Below are 22,159 nucleotides of genomic sequence, written 5' to 3'. Positions count from 1 at the left end.
CCAAAATAAAAAAATCATTTTTATACGTTGAAAATCACCGCATAAACGAAAAAAAAAACACGTTTATGCGGCGATGCCGCTATGCGGCGTTACAAAGCATATATCATTTAAAAAAAGATGGCCATGACGGCTCGATATAACTTACCCGCATATACTGCCGTTTCGGCTGACCAAGTTTAAAAAAAAATCGGATGAAGAAAGCAGCATCTATTGCGTCAACCCTATTTGACCTTTGAGAAACTTTACTCCTAGGTTTTTATATGCAGTAAATGCTTTCGTATAAACTTCGTTTCACTACCATTTTATTTAACCTCTGTGTTCATATTTGCAATTACGAATGATATGTTATGGATGTCGGCGGGTTCGAATAACAAAAATTAAATAAAACTTCCGACGTATGCATACGTAAACTATTAATAATATGAAAACTGCTATTTGAGAACGAGGTTACATGAAAAAAGCATAGCGACAGTCGACTCAATACCAAATGCGACATACATAAATTTAACCATCAGTATCTTTCTGCTTCCTAAGGCATTAAAATGCGATAAACATTTCTAGTTCTTAAATTTATGAACTATATCAACATAATGCATGTGCAATATCATCCTGTCCCTTGATTGGCCTTTATATATGCAGGAGGTAATTGATATTAGATTTCGCAATTTCCTAGGCGACCTGATCTTATAAAAACGCACTGATTTTGAAAAGAAAATGCAAAAACATTAGAATGTTAGAATATGTTAACACTCAACCTCAAAATAGTGAACCCAAATTACGTATCATCATGACAAAAGAACAAAATTATTATATTAAACTAAGACGTATTGTCATCATATAACAGATGAGCATGCATTTTTGTTTCGTGACAAATCGTATATACAAGTATAGTAATATTCTTCATCGATTATTTTGTTACAATGTATTGCATTTAGAAATGATCATAGTGTCTACTGAGAGTGTTGTCATTCCTAAATAGGAACGTAAGCTATAATTTATGTCTGAAACTCAGAAATACACTTGACAATCTGCATTGAAACACGGACACAAATGCTAGAAGAAAGCATCCTTTAACATTGTTGCATTGTCATATTAAGCTAATTGCGATAACAAGCTCTTTCAATAAAGGGTTGAGTTTGTTCAGCGCGTTCAAATTTATTTTTATACTAAAACTGTAGTTTTGTTTGCAGTTTCTATATCATAGAGTAAAATGATAGATAAATTACCAGAACAGAACAGAACAGAATGTTTATTTAACTTAAGCATACATAGCTCATCGTTATAAACACAAACATAAATACACACATTAAATAAATATTGCATGCATGAAAGAATAAAATGAATAATTTTGCATTCTACTATTTACAATCAAGTTATACAATACCGCGGGAAAAAAGCTGAAGAATACTAATTTAGCAGTAGCGAATGTGAGGAGGTCTTTAGGCTTGATATTATCAAGATAGACAAAACAAATGCATTAAATAGATAAAACGTAATATCAATAGGGACCCGGTAATGCTTGAGCAGAGCCTTAAGTGCATTCATAGAGCGCAATGCCGTGCCCGTCAGTGAGCTAGCTGCATGCATAAAATAGCCACCACTGGAAAATACAATACCGAGGTAGATAAATGAATTGACAATATCAACAGCCTGATCATTATAAGTCCACTTATCAGTTTTTCCTATACACCTCACCCCCTTTTTCTTGACACCATTATCTTAGTTTTTTCCACATTGACCGTCAAATTCCATTTGCTACAGTAAGTACTTAAGTTATTCAAAGATTCCTGTAACCTATCCCTCGTCTCTGACAGAATAGCTGCGGCATCTGCAAACAGCAATACATATATTAAGATCCCATTAATTGTGAGGCCTGCATTTAAACTTTGAAGTTCGATATCATTGATGAAGAGAGAGAAGCAAATTGGGGAGGTTATTTCCCCTTGAAACAGGCCAATGTTACTTTCAAAGAAATCAGACAATGACCCAAAGTGTTTTATGCACATTTTCAAGTTGAACTATATTAACCAAACACCTCTTAGTAAAAATAAGCATATCATTAGTATATACACGGACCTATATATAATTTTAGGCATTTGGAAAGTCACATGATATGCAAATATCGTGATGACGTTATGATTTAGATTATACTTTCGGTTTGGTATATTTTTTAATTGCGATAAATACATTTATTATTATCGTGAGGGTAAAAAGGGTAAATGGGGTTAATATAATTAATTTGCTAATGGATAAACATTCAAAAAATAAATAAGCTTACATCACTTAAACAGAATCGGACATAAATTGTGATAATTGCAGATATAAACGTTGTTTTAAGCACAGATAAAAAACTCTTCAACACAAACTTAGTTTAAAAAATACAATAAAATTAAATGGGAAGTGAATCGATAAAGTATCATGTCATGTGGTTACATACTGATATTTCATTATCTGTTTTGCAGGAAGACGCTCGTAGTTGTATTATCTTGTTTAATATCATTGGTATTATTTCGAAGACAAACATTATTTATTTAATTAACCAACGAACGATCGATATATATCGACAGTATTTCATAAGTTCAATACCTGTTCCTTGCATAGCATTTTACGTTTTTTCTTTATTGAGGAGTGTTGGGATAAGAGTGAGGTTTGTGCACGTAAACTGGTTTAAACCCCCAGTAAATTATTCTTTTTACTGACCGTTCCAAGGCGGTACCTTACAATCCTTGGTAAACATACCATTTTTTTATATAAAGTATGTATGCAATGTGCTGTTTGTGGAGTGTTGTGCTGTTCTTCCATGTTTCTTGTTTGTGATTTTTCGTTTTTGCGTTCTATGTCTTTGGCGTTTACCCAGTGCCATGTTTATGTTTATGTTTAAACGTTTTGCTACTGAGCTTGTTTCTGTAGTATTAATGATAATATCGGATAATATGTGTCTACAAAACTTTCAAAGATTTAAATAAAACATATATATATTTCTTAGCCGAAACTTTTCTCTATTATGCAAATCGTTATGAAGCATTGCAAGTGTCATAATGTGACACTCAAACCGCGAATGTGGCTTTAACATCTATCTGGAAATTGGCTTAATAATTATTATACTTAAAATGTTTTCTTCTGCTTCAGGCGTGTGTGTTTCCCTTGATGTCACATACATTGAACATCTCAGGTAATTTGAATTAACCTATTACTTTGTTATAGCATTGTATCTGATAATAATCATATCGTGTTTTAGACATACATCAGGTGTTAAACGCATAACTTCTGATTGTATTTAAGTCAGATATAGTGACAAATAAACTAAAAAAATACACAAAAGGTTTAATAATACAATGAAAACTAGCTCAACCGCCCGAAAACTAAAAAATGAACCTTATTAGGGGCAATTAAAGGAATACCAGACTCAGTCTTTGTATTTCAACTTTCACATGTGCTCATAGTGTAACAATATTTTAGTATTATTTTATATAATGGTTTTTTATCCAACCTCTGAGTTAAAACCCTGTGTATCAGATATATTATTGTTCTTTTTTTTCTTCTGAAATTGAATGTGAATAGAAAGTTGTCCGAAATGAAATATTCAAATTCAGCTGAGCATACATATTCTGTGGATGTAAACCACGCCAAAACATACCTGATCATGTTAAAGCTTTTAAAGTTCATACGTTAAAAGCGTTCCAATTAGGAAAAATAATACAACTTATTTTGATGTTCCTAAGAAAAGTAAGTTGAAGTAGTTTACTCATATGGTTGACAGAGTCTTTACTTCCTCGAATAACAAACATTTTGGTCTGAGATGTACATTTTATCTTAGAAATGCATACGAAAATATATTAGTAGTGTAAAATCAACAGCATACGGTGCGACGGCTGTACAATCCTGCCACACATGTCTTCTTAGATGTAATGTTGTATCAAATGACCACAAATTCTCAAATTATATCATCATAATCATAATCACCATCACCATCACCATCATCATCATAATCATCATCATCAATATCATCATTATCATCAACATCACCATCAACATCACCACCGCAACCACCACCACAACCATCAACACCACAACCACCACCACCAACACAACCACCACCATCATCATCATAATCATCATCATTATCATCATCATCATCATCATGATCTTCTTCTTCTTCTTCATCATCATCATCATCATCATCCAAAAAGTACAACCACCACTACCACCACCACGACCACCACCATCACTACCACCACCACCATCATCACCATCACAATCATCATCATCATCATCATCATCATCATCATCATCATCATCATCATCATCGTAGTCGTCGTCGTCATCATTATCATCATCATCATTGTAATCGTCGTCGTCGTCGTCTTCGTCGTCTACATCATCATCATTATCATCATCATCGTCATCATCATCATCATCATCATCATCGTCATCGTCATCGTCGTCGTCGTCGTCGGCGTCGGCGTCGTCATCATCTTCATCACATCATCATCATCACATCATCATCATCATCATCAGCTTTATTTATCCATGCCTGATGGATCGTGCGAGATGTAATCCTTTTTTACAAAATGAATCACGTATTCATCTTACATTGTATTTAATGCTTGGTTACCAACATTCGTCAAAATAAACTAAAATGTTTTTGCACGTTTTAAGCATGCATTTGTCAGAATTTCTTAAGAATTTTCTATTTACTCCATTTATGTTATGTTTAGAATAAAAATAGATATTGTTAAATTTGAATCCTGATGATTTTTGTAGAAAGTTTCGGTAATGGATTATTTAAGCCGAACATGCTTGGCGGTGTTAAGAAGTCTGAGGACCACCAAAACATCCAAATCACGTTGTAAATACCATAAGAATTTCAACGCTTTAATGAAGGTGCGATCTACTATGCCAGTTATGATGAGTATGTAGTCCATAAATACAATACACATTACAACTAATCGCGGATTTCTTCAGCCGTGAAGGCAGCGTTATCGCTTAAATAGACGTAGTTGATCAAATTGTTGTTAGTTCTTAGATAATTGACAACGTAGATCAAATGTGGGTTGCATCTTAACATTATCTAAGTTTTGAGCTGTGTTTGCCGAGTGGCTTTTTCACAAATGAAGTCGGGGGACACAGGTATTATAGCCTACCCTTTTTGGTATGTTTACCATTCTAATTAAACTGAAATGCACGCAAACATTAAATAAACCAAGAAACACTTGATTGCATTCCTATATAATCTGGTGAGAAAGTACTTTCTTTGAAATAGCCTAGATTCACTAGCCTTAATTCGATTAATCTTAAGAGTAATTTACTCTTAAAACAAGATAACGTAAGAAGGAAAGCATGTTCTCATTTAAATATTAACTGTAAGTGTTTTGTTGTTTTTTTTCAACTTTAAATATTCAGCATTTCCCTCATTAACATCTGGGGTTTTATTCATGCGATATAGCAAATTTACGAGCTGTGTACAACAAAATCAGGAAAGACAGCAGTCGTTCTTGTACCGGTATAATAAATAAACTGTTTGGAGATACTTAATTTACTCCATTTTCACCAAGTTTATTTTGAAAAAAGATTCCATTAGCAAATCTCTATCCGGAACGTCTTCAGCAAAAGCATTTTTCATCGTTGATTCTTGTATTGAATATAGATAACCACTTAAGTTTTCTATGAAAATGATTAGTATTTGTATCCCTATCTTTTTATCCATTTATCCAATTTTCCATATATATTGGGCTGTTTACAATCTGTTAATGCCTAAAACTATGAATTGGAAAACATGTGTTGCAAGGTCTTTCGCTTTGGTTCCTGATGTGGGGATATTAAGATTGTAACATTCTTAGCCCATATCCACAAAGCAAATCAACCGAACTCCGTGGTAGTTTTTATCAAATGATAAATCATCTTGAATCGACATTTCATCAATAACAATTCCTCAGGAGTAAATTGCATCGGAATATTTTATTTCTTACTTTCTTCTAACATCCATAGTATTATATAGTATTATATCTTTTTCAACAACCAGCTGACTATTAACATATTTTTGTACATTTGACCTGATGGTAACAGAAATACATTATGTTCCTCCAATTATGAATATGTTTTTTGGCATTTACAACACAGTAAAAGTAAAATTCGCAATATTATTTCATATCATCCTCTACATCTAGGATCTATAGACATTTTTTTGTTTTTCTTCTATTGTTCTTTGCGGTAGAGGACCAGTTGTTTTTTAAGTGCAGTTTTTTATATAGTTTCCATATGTTCATATTGAGCAAGGACTCAAGTAATAGTTTCTTCATGATTGGTTTGATCTGTATCTTTAATAACATTATTATGAGGTTGAGAAGGGTATTGCTCATTTTTATCTAAATCTTATGGAACGGTGATATTGTTGGAAATACATTGGAAGTTTTTTTTCTTATTATTTCTTTGCTTTCATCAGTGATGCATTCCTTTCTTCTTTTCAAATGAATTCAATGTCATTAACAAAATGAATATCACTTTGACAACAGTTGTTTTAAAAATGACGAGAACGACTTGAGAACAGGTACTAGTTATATATGTTTTATATTTGTTTTATTTTATCTTTCCCGATATACTGTTATGATTGATGTATTTTGATGTTCAAGGACACTATAACGGTTGTTTTTTCCTTGACATATTATTTAGTGATGATTTTTTAAGTTTGGATAATCCGGTGTTTACAGATAATATTAAATAGATATACCCTTCACAATTGCAACTTCTAATACGCCCAATTTAAAACATCTTATTAAGATCTGCAACTCGAAGTAAAGAAAGATAAATTGAATATCAATCTTTATGATAAACGTGAAGATTTTAATTTTGAAATAATTAATTATCCTTCTTTAGATGGAGATGTTCCTAGTTCACCATCATATGGTGTTTTTATTGCACAGTTGATAAGATTCGCTAGAATATGTACAGATGTAAAAAAAAAATCAGCTCTCGCAGTAAACGTATGACGGAAGACTTCTAAAACAGGGTTTCAGATATTATAAATGTTTTAAAGAAAATTCGCAAAATTAAAATGTTTCCAGCAGGTAGTCGGGCAGATAGACTCAATGAATTGCTTGGATTTTATTTCAACCGTGGATATAAAGGCAATACTTTGAAGAGTTCTTGCCTTCTAGTTTTCACGGGATTTATGTTTAAACGTTTGCCTACCTAGCTTGTTTCTGTAGTTTTTCACATAAGTATGTCACACATATCATGACTAACATTTCGAGAAAAAACTATAGTTTACATGATATTCTTTCAAATCCGATCTGACAATTCCCTACGAACAAATTCCACTTCCCATTTGGATGAAATTTTTCGTTACTAACTTATTTCCATTGACTGCACCGACAAACAAAATCAGTTTGCTCTGATCACCACAGAAGAAAGGGACAATTGACTAGTAAAGAAATTTCTGAAAAATTCTGAAATGCATAATAAATGTTCGAAGCAAGGTCACTCTTCACCTAAAAACAACGTTGTTCTTGCTTTTGACAGATAATTCCTTTTCCAAAATGGAATAACACCAATGGCCAACAAACTAGCGGACAACAATTTTCGAAAGCCGCCCGCCGCAATCTTTGTTTTTGTCATACAATTCCTTGAAGGGCATGGATCTCACAGGTCTTGTCTCGAACCTTTCCCTCAATCTGCACAATAATGAAATTAAGATTTAGTGATAAACAGGGTAATGCATGCGATGAACATCGTACTGTTTCATATTCAAAACTAGCAAACATATACCAAGTCAGTTGACATTTATATTAAATATTTAGTTTAAGTAATATACACTTTAATCTAATACTTTTTTTAAACATATAAGTGTCTGGAGCAAACTTAATACACGGTTTAAGACGAATTATCCTGGAATTACTATGAATTTGAGCAAAAAAAATGTCATTTTTCGGTCAGTAAATATAGATGAATGTTTTAATTGTAAAAAATGGCTGTTAGCGCTGGAGAACGTGTACTTTTATTATAATGCATTGCGCATTATAAACTGATTCGAATAGCTTAAGCAATGACAAATGCTATACATCATACTATCATTATATTTTTATTGTACAATACAATTCAGTTTGTACTTATACAATTTTACGTCCAACTTTTATTGCGACTGGATATTATGGGTTTAATGATTCATATTTTTACGGGGTAAAGGGATCGTATGACACAGTTTGTCTATTATATAAATCTGTATTTAGCGAATGATCATTAGTGTATTCCATTTGTAAGGCATGGGTTTATTGCTTGCATTTGATGATACCAATTTGTTCTTTAATACAGCCAGGGAAACATGTCATCTACTAGACATGTTCTTCTGTAACGATTCCTGGGAGTGTATACACAAAAGTAGCGTATGTGACGGTTATGATCATTGTCGTTACGGTGAAGATGAGGCTCCACCTTCCTGCAGTATGTATTCTCTGTCGATTATTATTCATTTGTTGATAATTTGAATGTAGTGCATGCTGTAAGCCTATTCAAATATACTCAACAAAGCAAATCATATACACAATAATACTGATTTTGAGATCGGTGTTCGAAGGTCAAGGTTGCGTTGACCTTCAGCATAAAAATGTTATACCTGACAGAGAATAATTGCTATTAGGTTATCAATAATGTAGAACAAAGTATAAAACTACAATTAACCTATTTACCAGTAAATTACTGATCATTTATATGTTGCTAATCGGTATCATTCACACTATTCGAATGCAAATTGTTACATCCTGTTTCTCTTGTGTGATAAGCTAGATAAAACAGCCACGATACGTTAATATTCAACAGTGCATCTAATATTTTTTTTGTATACTTACTTGAACGGTTTCAAGTATTAACTAATATTCTACACTGTAGCTATCGAAAGATTTTGGAAGTATTCATGATGTTACCCATGAGTTTATTTCATTAATTTATGACAATTAAGACTACCCTTTTCCTCCTGATTACAGCCGGGAGACAATGCATTGGAGGAAGGCATGTTCTACTGTTCTATTTCCCGGCGGTGTATCCGTATATGGATTTAGTGTGTGACGGAGCTAAACAATGTCATAGCGGTGAAGATGAGTCCCCCCCCTTTTTGCAGTAAATCATCACTGTCGACTACCTTTATGTTGTTCAGCATGATGATAATAATTCAGTGTACATTGTCATTTAATTCAAATGTATTTAGCAAGTCAAACGCTGTTTAAAATTATTATATACTAGTTTTGGCGATGGTGTATACCGTATAATAATAATGGTTGTGTACAATATTTACGCTAAAGGAGTTACCCTTATCCGCTATTAGTATTTATTTTTCAACATGTGTGACATTCGAAGCAGCAATTATTACAGCCATGTATGAATGCGTTCGAAGAGGTGGGTTCTTCTGTAACATTTCCCAAGAGTGCATCCGCATGGATTGGGTATGTGATGGATCTATTCACTGTCGAAGCGATGAAGATGAGTCTCCTCTTTTCTGCTGTAAGTATGACTGCCATCTATTATAAGTTGAACATGATTATAATAATGCAGTGCACATTGAAGCTTATTTAAATATACTAAGCACGATAAATACTACTAAAAATACTATTATCATTTTTAAATATACAAAGTATTATTTTATACTCATAATTATGCAGAAACAATTGTATTTGCGACGGTATTTACTATTAACGGTTGTTGATTATCGCAAGAATTTTAAAGATATAAAATGTTATCTATTTATGCAGACTAAGACACATATTATCCTGTCTTGTTAGGATGCAGCCACAGAAACAATAACCTAACACTATAAATATAGCTATTAGTCAAGACGAATTAAAATTAAAATTAAATAAATGAATTGACTTCGCCCGTGAGAGAGAAGTTTTGTTTTCAGTGTAAATTTGCACCATTTCTAAACCGTTTTAAAACTTTTTATGATGACTGAAAATTTGAATTAAAAAAAGTATAAACAAAATTATGATATTGTTTTTTACTATATTTATCCATATTAAAAAGTTTCGTTCGCTCATTAATTTCTCATTCAAAACGGCAGCAAGTAGGTAGAGCATTTAGCATGCAATAAGTATGTAGCATGCGGATACATTATAGCGGTGTTTAGTTACACGGAAGCTACCTAATGAACGCTATCCTATATGTTATGGTACGCAGCAGAAACTGTAACCACTTCCCTTCGCGCTCGTGTATAATTTAGGCAACACGTTAAAAATATGAAACTCTTATGATTTAAAATCATAGATATATAGAACAAATTTGATACCCTATTCATACGACCAAGTATACGATAACCAAACTGCCATTTAAATAACGTCTCGTAAATTATCCTATCGTAAAATTCTATGCAAATATTACTGTTATTTAACCTGGTTTCAGTTTTATTCAATAACATTTCCGTAACATTGTGAGGACTTATTAAAAATAATTCGAAACAAATCATATTATAAATTGCCAAATACCTGCATTTGCTTTAAAAAGCTGGGATATAAAAAAACTTTTACGATAACTATGTTTGAGAAATACATTTTTATCCGATTTTATCGTCAAAATATGTTAAACAATCTGGCTAGTCGGATCCAATGATAACAATGAAAAACAGTGTTAAATGCCTCATTTCTACTGTATTCTTTTCTGGCTGATAATCCTACCTATGGATGTTGAATCTTCATCGCAATAGATTAACGACTTTTTGTGAGAAATAAACTAATGGAAAACAAATAATTAGGAATTGTACCGGCTATGTCGGCGCGAACCTTTGTTTATAACGGCTGCAATGGGTATCATCGAGGTATGCTTTATATTTATATCATGTAATAACTAAACCTTCTCCCCGCACATGAACATTGGACCAAAAATAGAACAAAACATGCCCCTTTGTGGGAATCTATTCGAAGAAATGCTTGTGTGTGGTGATTAAACTATAGATATAATACAACCTGAAATCACACACGTTTGTGGGACACGAAAAGCGTACCCATGAGAGAAATATTTACTTTTAGTGATCACGTGGTAATATATATAGAATACATATATTGCTATAGAACACTAAAACAAGTGCTAAGTTTCATTATATGCCTAAAAAATGGAAAAAAAATGTTGTTCAGAAAACGCGTCAATTTGTTTGCGAACGTAATGTCATTGTTGTCGTTGACGTCGTTGAAATTGAGTCCCAACTTTGACGTTTGATTTTGAAGTAAGAGTGGGCTGACTGACATTTGAAAATTATCAATTGTTGATATCATTTTTACTTCACTATTCAAAATTATATAGATAAACAGAATGCATATAATAAAAGTATATACATGTATATATTTATATTTAAATAGTAACTATTTAATTTAATGAAGAAAAGCGATCGAATATTGAGCTGTGTTCAACTCATTAGAATAAATACATATTTATAGAAAGTGTCAATGTAAACATGGCCATGTACATCGGGTATTTTCGTATTTAATTTCATTAGTTGACGGAGGTCAATTACCTCTCGGACTATGGTTAATTTGCTTACCGGCCTTCACGAGACTAATGAGAACAACATTAGCTGAAACTCAATAAAAAGTAGCATACCACAAGGAAAGAAAGTAGTCACTTTCACACATGAACCGTACTAGGACTTGGTATATTAGAGTTTTAATGATCAAACAGATCTTTAACGATAAAGATGATCTTGAACGGTTCAAATTAATGAAAACCATTTTAATATGTAATACTATGCTAATGGGTGTATTTCTTATATTACTCATAAATTTATTTCATTTATGTTTTACGTTCGGTGCTGCCATTTTCGTCTTTACTACAGCCACGGATGCATGTCATAAACTAGACATGGTCTTCTGTAACGTTTCTCGGAAATGCATACACAAAGATTGGATATGTGATGGAGATAATGACTGCCGTAACGGCGAAGATGAGGCTGCTTCTGCCTGCAGTAAGTCATCTCTGTCGAACATCATGTCGTGAAATATGCTGTCAAAATGGACCAAAATATTTGATAACCGAGCCGTTTACCGTGGTCAACAATGATTTCCCCGTCCATATGACTATCATAGTTTACAGCTAATAATTAAAAGCATATTTTATGACATGATATATAATTCTTGTTGGCATTTGTTTTAGAAAAAAAGTCTTATTACCATTGTTCCTGATGGGCAGGTAATCTAGATATACATTTTTAAATGATATGTAGACTTGAAAACACCAATATTCTTTGTGTTTAAAGAGTGTCCTTGACCTTTAAGTTTCAGCACTGTTCAAAAATAATAATGTACTAAGCAGATATTGGTATTTTAGTGATAAAAGAAGTACAAATCAATGATGATGATGATGATGATCGTGCCAATAGCAATTATCTACTAGGTGCACACCATTTTTCATCAATGACACTCTATAATCTATCAATAATATTTGTTTATCATGGTCTAGTAAATGTTTATTAAAGTCTATTTTAACGTGTACAAGTAGCATGAAAGTGACTAGACACCAGCTGGTCCAAAACTCGGCAAAGTCAGCATTTCCTTAAAAACATAGAAATGTCGATGCGAGCTAGAATAGGGCCGATAACACATCATTTAACGTGATTAATATAATAAACGCAAAACAATCATGTCTCTGTTTCAGCTGAGTATATTAAATATAACGCAAAATGGGTTTCTAGTTTAAAATGCGAGGCATCAGTTTTCCGACATCTTGCAAGTCATGTGGTTGTTTTATACAAAAAGCTGTGATTAAGAGACTTAGCAACTCCCTGTCATTTTGAACAGAGTTTACATTAAAAAAATTACATTAATCATCACCGATGCTGATGGCAGATCTGTGTCTACGTTGTCTCGTAACAGTTTTCCGCAATGTCCTTTCTTCTGGAAAAACATGAAGTGTGAATATTTAGCATGTGAAAGTCACTAGATGAGTACAGATAAATATACCGTTGCTATTACGGTATAAACGAACTTGATTTCACGTGGTAGACAACCCCAGTAAATTTCGAATTGGAAAAAATGTGCAAACACTTGGAAAGGTGCATTTGGCCTAAGCGATATGATTCATCGGTAAGTAAGATTTAATGCGTTGTACATAACGATTTCAATTTTATGTAACTTTTTGACATCTTTGTTTTCTTCTTACATGTGAATCATCTCGTGTCTAGTCCCTTTTAATCGAAATAAAAAGCTTTTTACCGTTTTCAATTTGTTATGTGCTAGATCGGCGGAAAAATACATGTTCGTACTGTTTTGAGATATATTTAGAAATGGTGTTCATTTTTTTTTCAAAAAACAAACCTACCTCCGAACTAACCGAAAAGTTACTTGTAGAAATTGTTTTTGTTGATGCATATTTGTTCCGCCCAGGATACTTGAATCGACTTATTTAAGAGGTACCACTCTGTTTCTAAGTAAACATGGCAGCATGAGTGGAAGTAGTGCATGGCGTGTCTTTTTGTGATCTATTGCAATTTCATCATACATTCCAGTGCCATTGAATAATCTTTACACAAATTGGTTAGTTTGGAGTTTAAGAAGTAAGCAGTTTTAACGGTATAACATTGAAGTAGAATGAAGAGCCTGGCATATATTTCGTTGAACAAAGCCAACACTTATGACCTAGGTCATCATTAATGCAATAGCTCAAGTAGCGTTTGAGCTAACACGTGCGTGCTTGTCAACACTCAAGGAATACCTCTAGCTGCCTTACAGCTAACTCGTGCGTGCGTGTCAACACTCATTCAGTAGCTCTAGAACCATAAAGCTAACTCGTGCGTGCGTGTAATGAATCATGCGATAGCTCTGGTACCCTTAGGGCTATCTCTTGAGTGCGTGTTAACAGTCTTGCAGTAGCTCTAGTTGCCATAAAGCTAACTCGTGCGTGCGTGTCTTCACTTATGCGATAACTCTAGTAGCCTTAAAGCAATCACGTGTATACGTGTCATTACTAAAAGAACAAACCGATAAGCCTAAAAGCTAACACGCGCGTGCGTGTCATCACTCATGCGAAAGCTTTAGTCTGTGTTGCTTTGTCATTGATTTGTATAAAAAATGCATATCTAAATAACAGAAAATATTCTCCAGTTAAAATGCATTATACTCTATTTAAATGTATCAAATATAATTCTACACAGACATCATTTTTAACTTTGATAAAATAAAATGTTGCAACCGTTTTTGCTTGCAGCTCTCAAACAGTACTGTGAGTCGAAATGATCCGTTTACGAAGGCTGCTTGGGTCGGTGTAAGTCTGGTTATATTGGCAAGGATTGCGACAAAAACTGTTCGGAAAAATGTGTAAATGGGATATGTAATATACAAAGTGGATTTTGTAAAAACTGTACATCTGGTTATTTTGGCACGTATTGCAACCGAACGTGTTCAAAAAATTGTGTAAATGGGATATGTAATAGCTCCACCGGAATTTGTAAAGACTGCACACCTGGTTATTCTGGCATGTATTGCGAGAAACCTTGTTCAAATAAATGTTTGAATGGTATTTGTAATAGCTCTAGTGGAATTTGTAAGGACTGCAAACCTGGTTATTTTGGCATTTATTGCGAGAAAACATGTCCAAAAGAATGTTTGAATGGGATATGTTATAGCTCAAGCGGTATTTCTAAGGACTGTTCAAGGACGTATTTAAAAAGTTGTTCCCTAGAATGTGGCAAAGAATGTCGAGAAAGGGACGGTTTCCCACAATGTGACAGGCTAAGTGGCACATGCTTGAATGGCTGTTTTTTAAATCACTACGGGCAATTTTGCAACGTTTCATGTAAGAACTGCAAAATAAATTCCTATATTACCCTGTGCGATGATAACGGTGTATGTCTGTATGGTTGTGAGAACGGTTATTGGGACAAGAAGTGCAACACTAAATGCAGTGCCAACTGTCAAGGTGACGAACATGGAAACCGGTGTAATTCATCCACCGATCTCACACCACAACGCCCTCTGTGAGGTCGTCATGTCAGGACGCATCCTCACGGCAACAACGCTCTCTGTGAGGTCGTCATGTCAGGACGCATCCTCATGGCAACAACGCTCACTATGAGGCCGTCATGTCAGGACGGATCCTCAAGGCAACAACGCTCTCTGCGAGGCCGTCATGTCAGGATGCATCCTCACGGCAACAACGCTCTCTGTGAGGTCTTCATGTCAGGACGCATCCTCACGGCAACAACGCTCTCTGTGAGGCCGTCATGTCAGGACGCATCCTCACGGCAACAACGCTCTCTGTGAGGCCGTCATGTCAGGACGCATCCTCACGGCAACAACGCTCACTGTGAGGCCGTCATGTCAGGACACATCCTCACGGCAACAACGCTCACTGTGAGGCCGTCATGTCAGGACGCATCCTCACGGCAACAACGCTTTCTGTGAGGCCGTCATGTCAGGACGCATCCTCATGGCAACAACGCTCACTGTGAGACCGTCATGTCAGGACGCATCCTCACGGCAACAACGCTCACTGTGAGGCCGTCATGTCAGGACGGATCCTCACGGCAACAACGCTCTCTGTGATGTCGTCATGTCAGGATGCATCCTCACGGCAACAACGCTCTCTGTGAGGTCTTCATGTCAGGACGCATCCTCACAGCAACAACGCTCTCTGTGAGGCCGTCATGTCAGGACGCATCCTCACGGCAACAACGCTCTCTGTGAGGCCGTCATGTCAGGACGCATCCTCACGGCAACAACGCTCTCTGTGAGGCCGTCATGTCAGGACGCATCCTCACGGCAACAACGCTCACTGTGAGGCCGTCATGTCAGGACGCATCCTCACGGCAACAACGCTCACTGTGAGGACGTCATGTCAGGACGCATCCTCTCAGGTACGCATTCTCGTTGGCAACAACGATCTCTGTGAGGCCGTCATGCCAGGTACGTATTTTTGATGGCAGCACAGCTCTCTGTGAGGCCGTCATGCCAGGTACGCATTCGCGCCGGCAACACCCCTCGTGAGTCCTTCATGCCAGGTACGCATTCGCGCCGGCAACACCCCTCGTGAGTCCGTCATGCCAGCTACGCATTCGCGCCGGCAACACCCCTCGTGAGTCTGTCATGCCAGGTACGCATTCGCGCCGGCAACACCCCTCGTGAGTCCGTCATGCCAGGTACGCATTCGCGCCGGCAACACCCCTCGTAATTCCGTCACGCCAGGTACGCATTCGCGACGGCAACACCCCTCGTGAGTCCGTCATGCCAGGTACGCATTCGCGCCGGCAACACCCCTCGTAATTCCGTCACGCCAGGTACGCATTCGCGACGGCAACACCCCTCGTGAGTCCGTCATGCCAGGTACGCATTCGCGCCGGCAACACCCCTCGTGAGTCCGTCATGCCAGGTACGCATTCGCGCCGGCAACAACCCTCGTGAGTCCGTCATGCCAGATGCCAGGTACGCATTCGCGCCGGTAACACCCATCGTGAGTCCGTCATGCCAGGTACGCATTCGCGCCGGCAACACACATCGTGAGTCCGTCATGCCAGGTACTTATTCGCGCCGGCAACACCCCTCGTGAGTCCGTCATGCCAGGTACGTATTCGCGCTGGCAACACCGCTCGCTGTGAGTCAAGAGTCGTTGTTGACGTCGAAGTGAAAATATTACAATGATGTCATTCAATATGTAAGAATCAAACGTGTTATAAAAGGACAGTTATGTGTTTATCAAGTCTCAATACCCTGGCGGAATTTCTTAACCATTTTCAGTTGGTACCCGCTTACGATGCTCTTCATAATGTCATGTGACTCATATGTTTACAAGTAATGCTCTCTCAGTGTTGAAATATCTGTAGTATTTGCTACGTTTACCGCACAAACGACCTTCACAGCAACCGTGTGTCCATGGCAGTAGCCACATTTAACGTAAGGATGTGTCTTGTTAATGTATTGGTGTAAACTGGGATATTGTTACGTTATTGCCTTCTTTCAACGTTATATGAAGAACATGCTACTGCTGTTGTCGAGCGGTTCGAGGGTGGGTTACCGTGATGGGTTCCAGGAGACGCCGCTACACCACGCTACAGACTGGAACAACATCTGACGAAGGTGTTGGCGTAACTGTATTATAAGTTACGGGGTTAGTAGGTGATCCGTTATGGTATATACGGGGCAAATGAAACCATATCCATGGTTTCCTGCGTGACCAGTCCTGGACCAATGGCGTGGCGTCACTTTTGTTGGAGGCGTGATATATAGCATTACATAAGGTGGGAGTTCCATAACGTCTTGAAGTTAACCTTTCCTAATTAAAAATACAACGGTACAGGAAATATCATTAAATGGTACTTTGTAAAGCACTGCGATCAAACTTTTTCCTACTAAAATGTAGGTCCTAAACTGGTGCAAGTCCGTAAAAGTAATATACAATGTATAAGTTATGCATAAAATGTCAAAAAATGACTTATTTACTTAGACTACTGTCATTATTGAATAGTTTTCCAAAACAAAAACAAAAAGAATTATTTTGATGCAAAGCGAATGTTTTTGAATCATGACTTAAAGGAAGCATATGCATTAAATCAGAATACCAAGTTTGAGGTACGTGGAAAAAAAACATTCCTCAGTTATTGTACGAAATCGGATTTTCAACTTAAGGCACCACGACCTTGACCTTTGAACAACTGACATAACAATAGTTAGGGTACTGGTCATGTTTGAAGGATCTCTACCAAGTTTAAGGTCTCTAGGCCTAAGCGTTTATTATGTATTGATCGTAAACCGATTTACAGCTGAAGGGGATTTTAAGGTTACCACGACATTGACCCTGAATATGACCACCATAGCTTATTATCCAGGAGTTGCCCCAGACCATATTGATATGAAAAGTTCAATCAACAATTTAAGGGGTGGGGGGGGGGGAGTGACTCACCACTTGATAGAAATGTCTATTTAATTAAAACTAAGATTTACACAAATGTATGTATACATATCTATACATCTCTTTGTGAGTAAATATTATTTCAAATCAATAAGATTTACCTTGGAACAAGTATTTACATAAACTCTTTCTTATTATATTCATGCACACAATTACATAAAAGTAAGATGGATTTGAGTACTGAACTCCCCGATAACACCAACTAGTTTCCCAGGGCAATCCACGCGCGCACGGTTCCGCTAGTTGACATACCACTGTAAAATGCTTAGTTCTTTCAAGATTATAACTCTGGAATGCACCCAAAGGTGTGTTATAACGTTTGTTTTGTATCTTTATGTTTCCTTTTTCTTTTTTCAGTTATACGATTGTTTGTTTATAAAGGTTGTTTTTTATTAAACATATTTTATAGTTTTATTTTACAATAATAATGTTGCTGATCACGTGACCCTCCATGGTACAACATTGAGACCTATCCAAAAAAACAAACATGTTTCATTGTTGCAAAAATAAACATGTGACGTACTCATTTTACGCAGAAAACACATTAAAGTAAAGCATTTCTACGAAGACTTGTTTATAATTAAGGTTTTTCAATATATTGGATTGTCAGTACATCTCCGAATGCATCCACGTGACTGTCGTCTGCAATCTAATAGAATGATTCTGAGGTAAAACATTTCAAACTCGCGTAACTCGCGTATAGGTTTAACATAAAATCACTGCACACAAAAGTAATAATATTTAATAGTTTATATATTTTAAACTTTCTATTGAAAATAGAACCCGAAAAGCGGGCGTAGCCCAAACGATGCCATTTAATTACTTGGAAGCTGACGTTATCACACAGCCAACTCCTGCTGACAAATTGTAACGGATGAAGAAATTGAAAATCTCATCATATAATAAGCAGCGATCTTAAGGAACCTATTTTGTCATTTTCGAAAACACACCATTCCTTTGCGTTTGTTCTAAAACACACCGCTCCTCTGCATTTGTTCGAAAACACACCACTCCTGCATTTGTTCGAAAACACACCACTCCCCTGCATTTGTTCGAAAACACACCACTCCTGCATTTGTTCGAAAACACACAATTCCTCTGCATTTGTTCGAAAACACACCACTCCTCTGCATTTTTTCGAAAACACACCACTCCTCTGCAATTGTTCGAAAACACACCACTCCTGTATTTGTTCGAAAACACACCACTCCTGTATTTGTTCGAAAACACACCACTCCTGTATTTGTTCGAAAACACACCACTCCTTTGCATTTGTTCGAAAACACACCACTCCTGCATTTGTGCGAAAACACACCACTCCTGTATTTGTTCGAAAACACACCACTCCTGCATTTGTGCGAAAACACACCACTCCTCTGCAATTGTTCGAAAACACACCACTCCTGTATTTGTTCGAAAACACACCACTCCTGTATTTGTTCGAAAACACACCACTCCTGTATTTGTTCGAAAACACACCACTCCTCTGCAATTGTTCGAAAACACACAACTTCTGCATTTGTTCGAAAACACACCACTCCTGCATTTGTTCGAAAACACACCACTCCTCTGCATTTGTTCTACCAGACTGCAACAAGTTCCCAACGGAAATATAATGTTGCAGGATTGTTGACTATTGCTTTATAAAATACATTAAGGAAGGTGGCTGATTTCTGCAAATTCGTATATGTTTGCCTCGAAAATACGAAGATACACCAATTTGCAGACCAGTTTACTTAGCCCTTTTGGGTATATTTTTTGCCGGAGTTGGCAGAAATATGACAGACTCTGACTTTTCTCGCTTTGGAATCTTACAACCAACTCCCCGTCACTTGTGTGTGTATTCGTGCTGCTCAGAGAAAGATTATGTACGAGGTTGCAAAACTATTTTGTCGCAGCTGCCGAATAGCCATAACTTTGTCAAAACTGCAATGTCCAAATCACGGACAAAATTGTTCACCTAGTCAATGGATGTGCAGCAACAACTGTATTGTATTGGGGACTATATATGTGTGTGCTATTTCGTGCTTCGGCATTGAGTCTGTATCAGAAGTACTTTATTTTGATGAATCAATGTTTACTTTGAACTCATGGGTGCACCTTTAGCGCCCATGCATGACTTTAATGACAATAAGGAATTTCTCCTGATACTGTACCAATGTATACGTGATTGTCTGTCATGTGTGCAATTTGTTACTCAATTTTATACTGCTGCATGATGATGATACCTCCTGATCGGGACTATGTTTGGTCATACGTTATTTCCATTTTTAATTACATATTGCTGTTCCCTGAAATGCTCTAAAAGTATCCATATATTTGTACATATGTATGCATATCTCATATCGGGAGGAAATAAAGATTTTGATTTGATTTGCATGGTCGTGTTTCGCCTTCTGGTAGGAAAGCGACTGAGTACCCATTAGTGAAAGCATTTAATTGAATACGAAATGACAGAAATCTATTCGCATGCACGCGGTGGTAGTAAAGGGACGACGTCGAAGACACACCTTCTTGCTTTCACTCCGTCTGCTCTTTGCCAAACGCTTTGCAAGCATTTGATCATGATATTGATGTTGCAATTCGTAGGTTATTTCATATATAAAAGATAACTAGATCCGCTCGTCACCCATGCGTCCCGGGTTTGATTCCCGGTCTTGGTGCATATGAGATTTTGACCATCATGCCGGACAAGGGGGTTTCCCCCAACTACACAAGACCACACTCTCGCGTAACAACGTGCCCACACCCTGGATTGCTATCATGTTGCAATAACTTTTTACACAATCGTTGTCAAATAAATTAAACAAAACGATTAATAAACTGTTCCCGACGCTTAATATGCGCCAGAATGTTTTCACATAAGTTTTATTATCACTGTTGTGGTATATTAATCAGTGTGGAATCGATCACACCGCAGTTTTGTACTATTGTTATGTTTTCCAATCGTTATTTCCTCGTGCATTATGAATGTTCTTGCATTTTTTTTCGCAATATAATTTCCTGGAATTAGATAATAAGGCCATAATCTAAAACGTAGCAAAAGGTGGATTTTAGAGCTAGTTTTCTTGTTAGGTTTGCCGAATTGTTTCACTGCCAATACCACATTTAAAATTAACGTCTAAATATTTGTCCTTATGTTCCCGACCTTTTTAAATATACATGTACTACTAATCAGCTCACGTTACAGCCAAATCAATATTTCACCACAACGGCAGGAGTAGTATGTATTGTGTTACGTTAGGTCCATCGTGTCGTCGCCTATTCGCAATGAAGTTTTGACGTGAAGGGGCGACGGCAAAAGCACGAACGTACAAAGGCGGATCAGCGAAGGGACGAAGTCGAAGACAAGAAGAAATGGACTAGTCCTGAGTCAGACTTCTGACTACATGCAGTTTAAGAAGTAATTCAACAACGCAGTCAGGAAATACATTTGATTATGCACCAGTCAATTGTAACCACGGCCCTTCGAGGTCCGGGGAATAGCGGGGACTTTGATCGACTTTCGGACCAGCCAAGCCCGGGTAAAAATCCCCGTCCTGCGGGGACGAGCTGCAGGTAAAATCCCCGCCAAATGCCCCCGCGCTCCAGGGACCCTAGGTAAGGACCATTTCTCGCTATTTTCACGGCGGGGAATCCACGTGACCAAATGTTTGGTTTCAGTGCGTCACCAAAACGCACTAAATCAGGGTAATACATATAATTTTAATAGTTTCTTGGACTTTTAACATAGTCTATCATATGCCCACCTGCTTAGTGTATATTAGCATATCCATATTTTTCTTGAAATTGTAACCGTTTCAAGAACACTTCTGCGTTGTTTCCAACATGTACGAGATCCGGCTGGTAGGTAAAATTGCCAAACCAAAAATGAAATGGCCTAGCAAGCTACATAAATACTTGTATGTACCATAAATGTTAGAAATAAAACAGGTTCATGCATTTGTGAACGAATATTTTTATGATTTGAAAAGATATGAGAACGAAAAGAAAATGATAGGCTGCCGCTCCGATTTTTACAGAGATGGGTTGCGTTCTATATATTGGTTGCTGTCTGGACTGCAAGTTTGCTGACCTCTTTTTAGTTTTCAAGCCACATATACACATACGTTCACATAAAACTTAACTTATATATTTCTATACCATTATCAATTTTACATAGTTTAGTTTCTTAAAACACTTCGACAAACCGTTTCACAATACGGCCGTCTGACGGAGCACTGTCAAAACATTATTTTGGAAAAAGGTTTGTCGAAGTGTTTGATGAAACTCAACACCAAATTTTGGTTAT

The 22,159-nt window shown here is 36.6% G+C and overlaps 1 protein-coding gene across 1 annotated transcript in view; it reads left to right on the top strand.

The window, feature by feature from the left end:
* The first annotated feature begins 15,751 nt into the window (after positions 1 to 15,751).
* LOC128241088 (mucin-2-like) overlaps positions 15,752 to 22,159 on the top strand; it is a 32,628-nt gene continuing 26,220 nt past the window's right edge. The window contains exon 1 of the mRNA XM_052958071.1: positions 15,752 to 15,869. Within this exon, the coding sequence (XP_052814031.1) occupies positions 15,752 to 15,869 (118 nt within the window). The remainder of the gene's footprint in view (positions 15,870 to 22,159) is intronic.

This window comes from Mya arenaria, chromosome 7, assembly GCF_026914265.1.
Source record: "Mya arenaria isolate MELC-2E11 chromosome 7, ASM2691426v1".
NCBI classification, from domain to species: Eukaryota; Metazoa; Mollusca; class Bivalvia; order Myida; family Myidae; genus Mya; species Mya arenaria.
The sequence above is the reverse complement of the archived record's forward strand: the minus strand, read 5'-3'. Positions and strand labels throughout refer to the sequence as shown.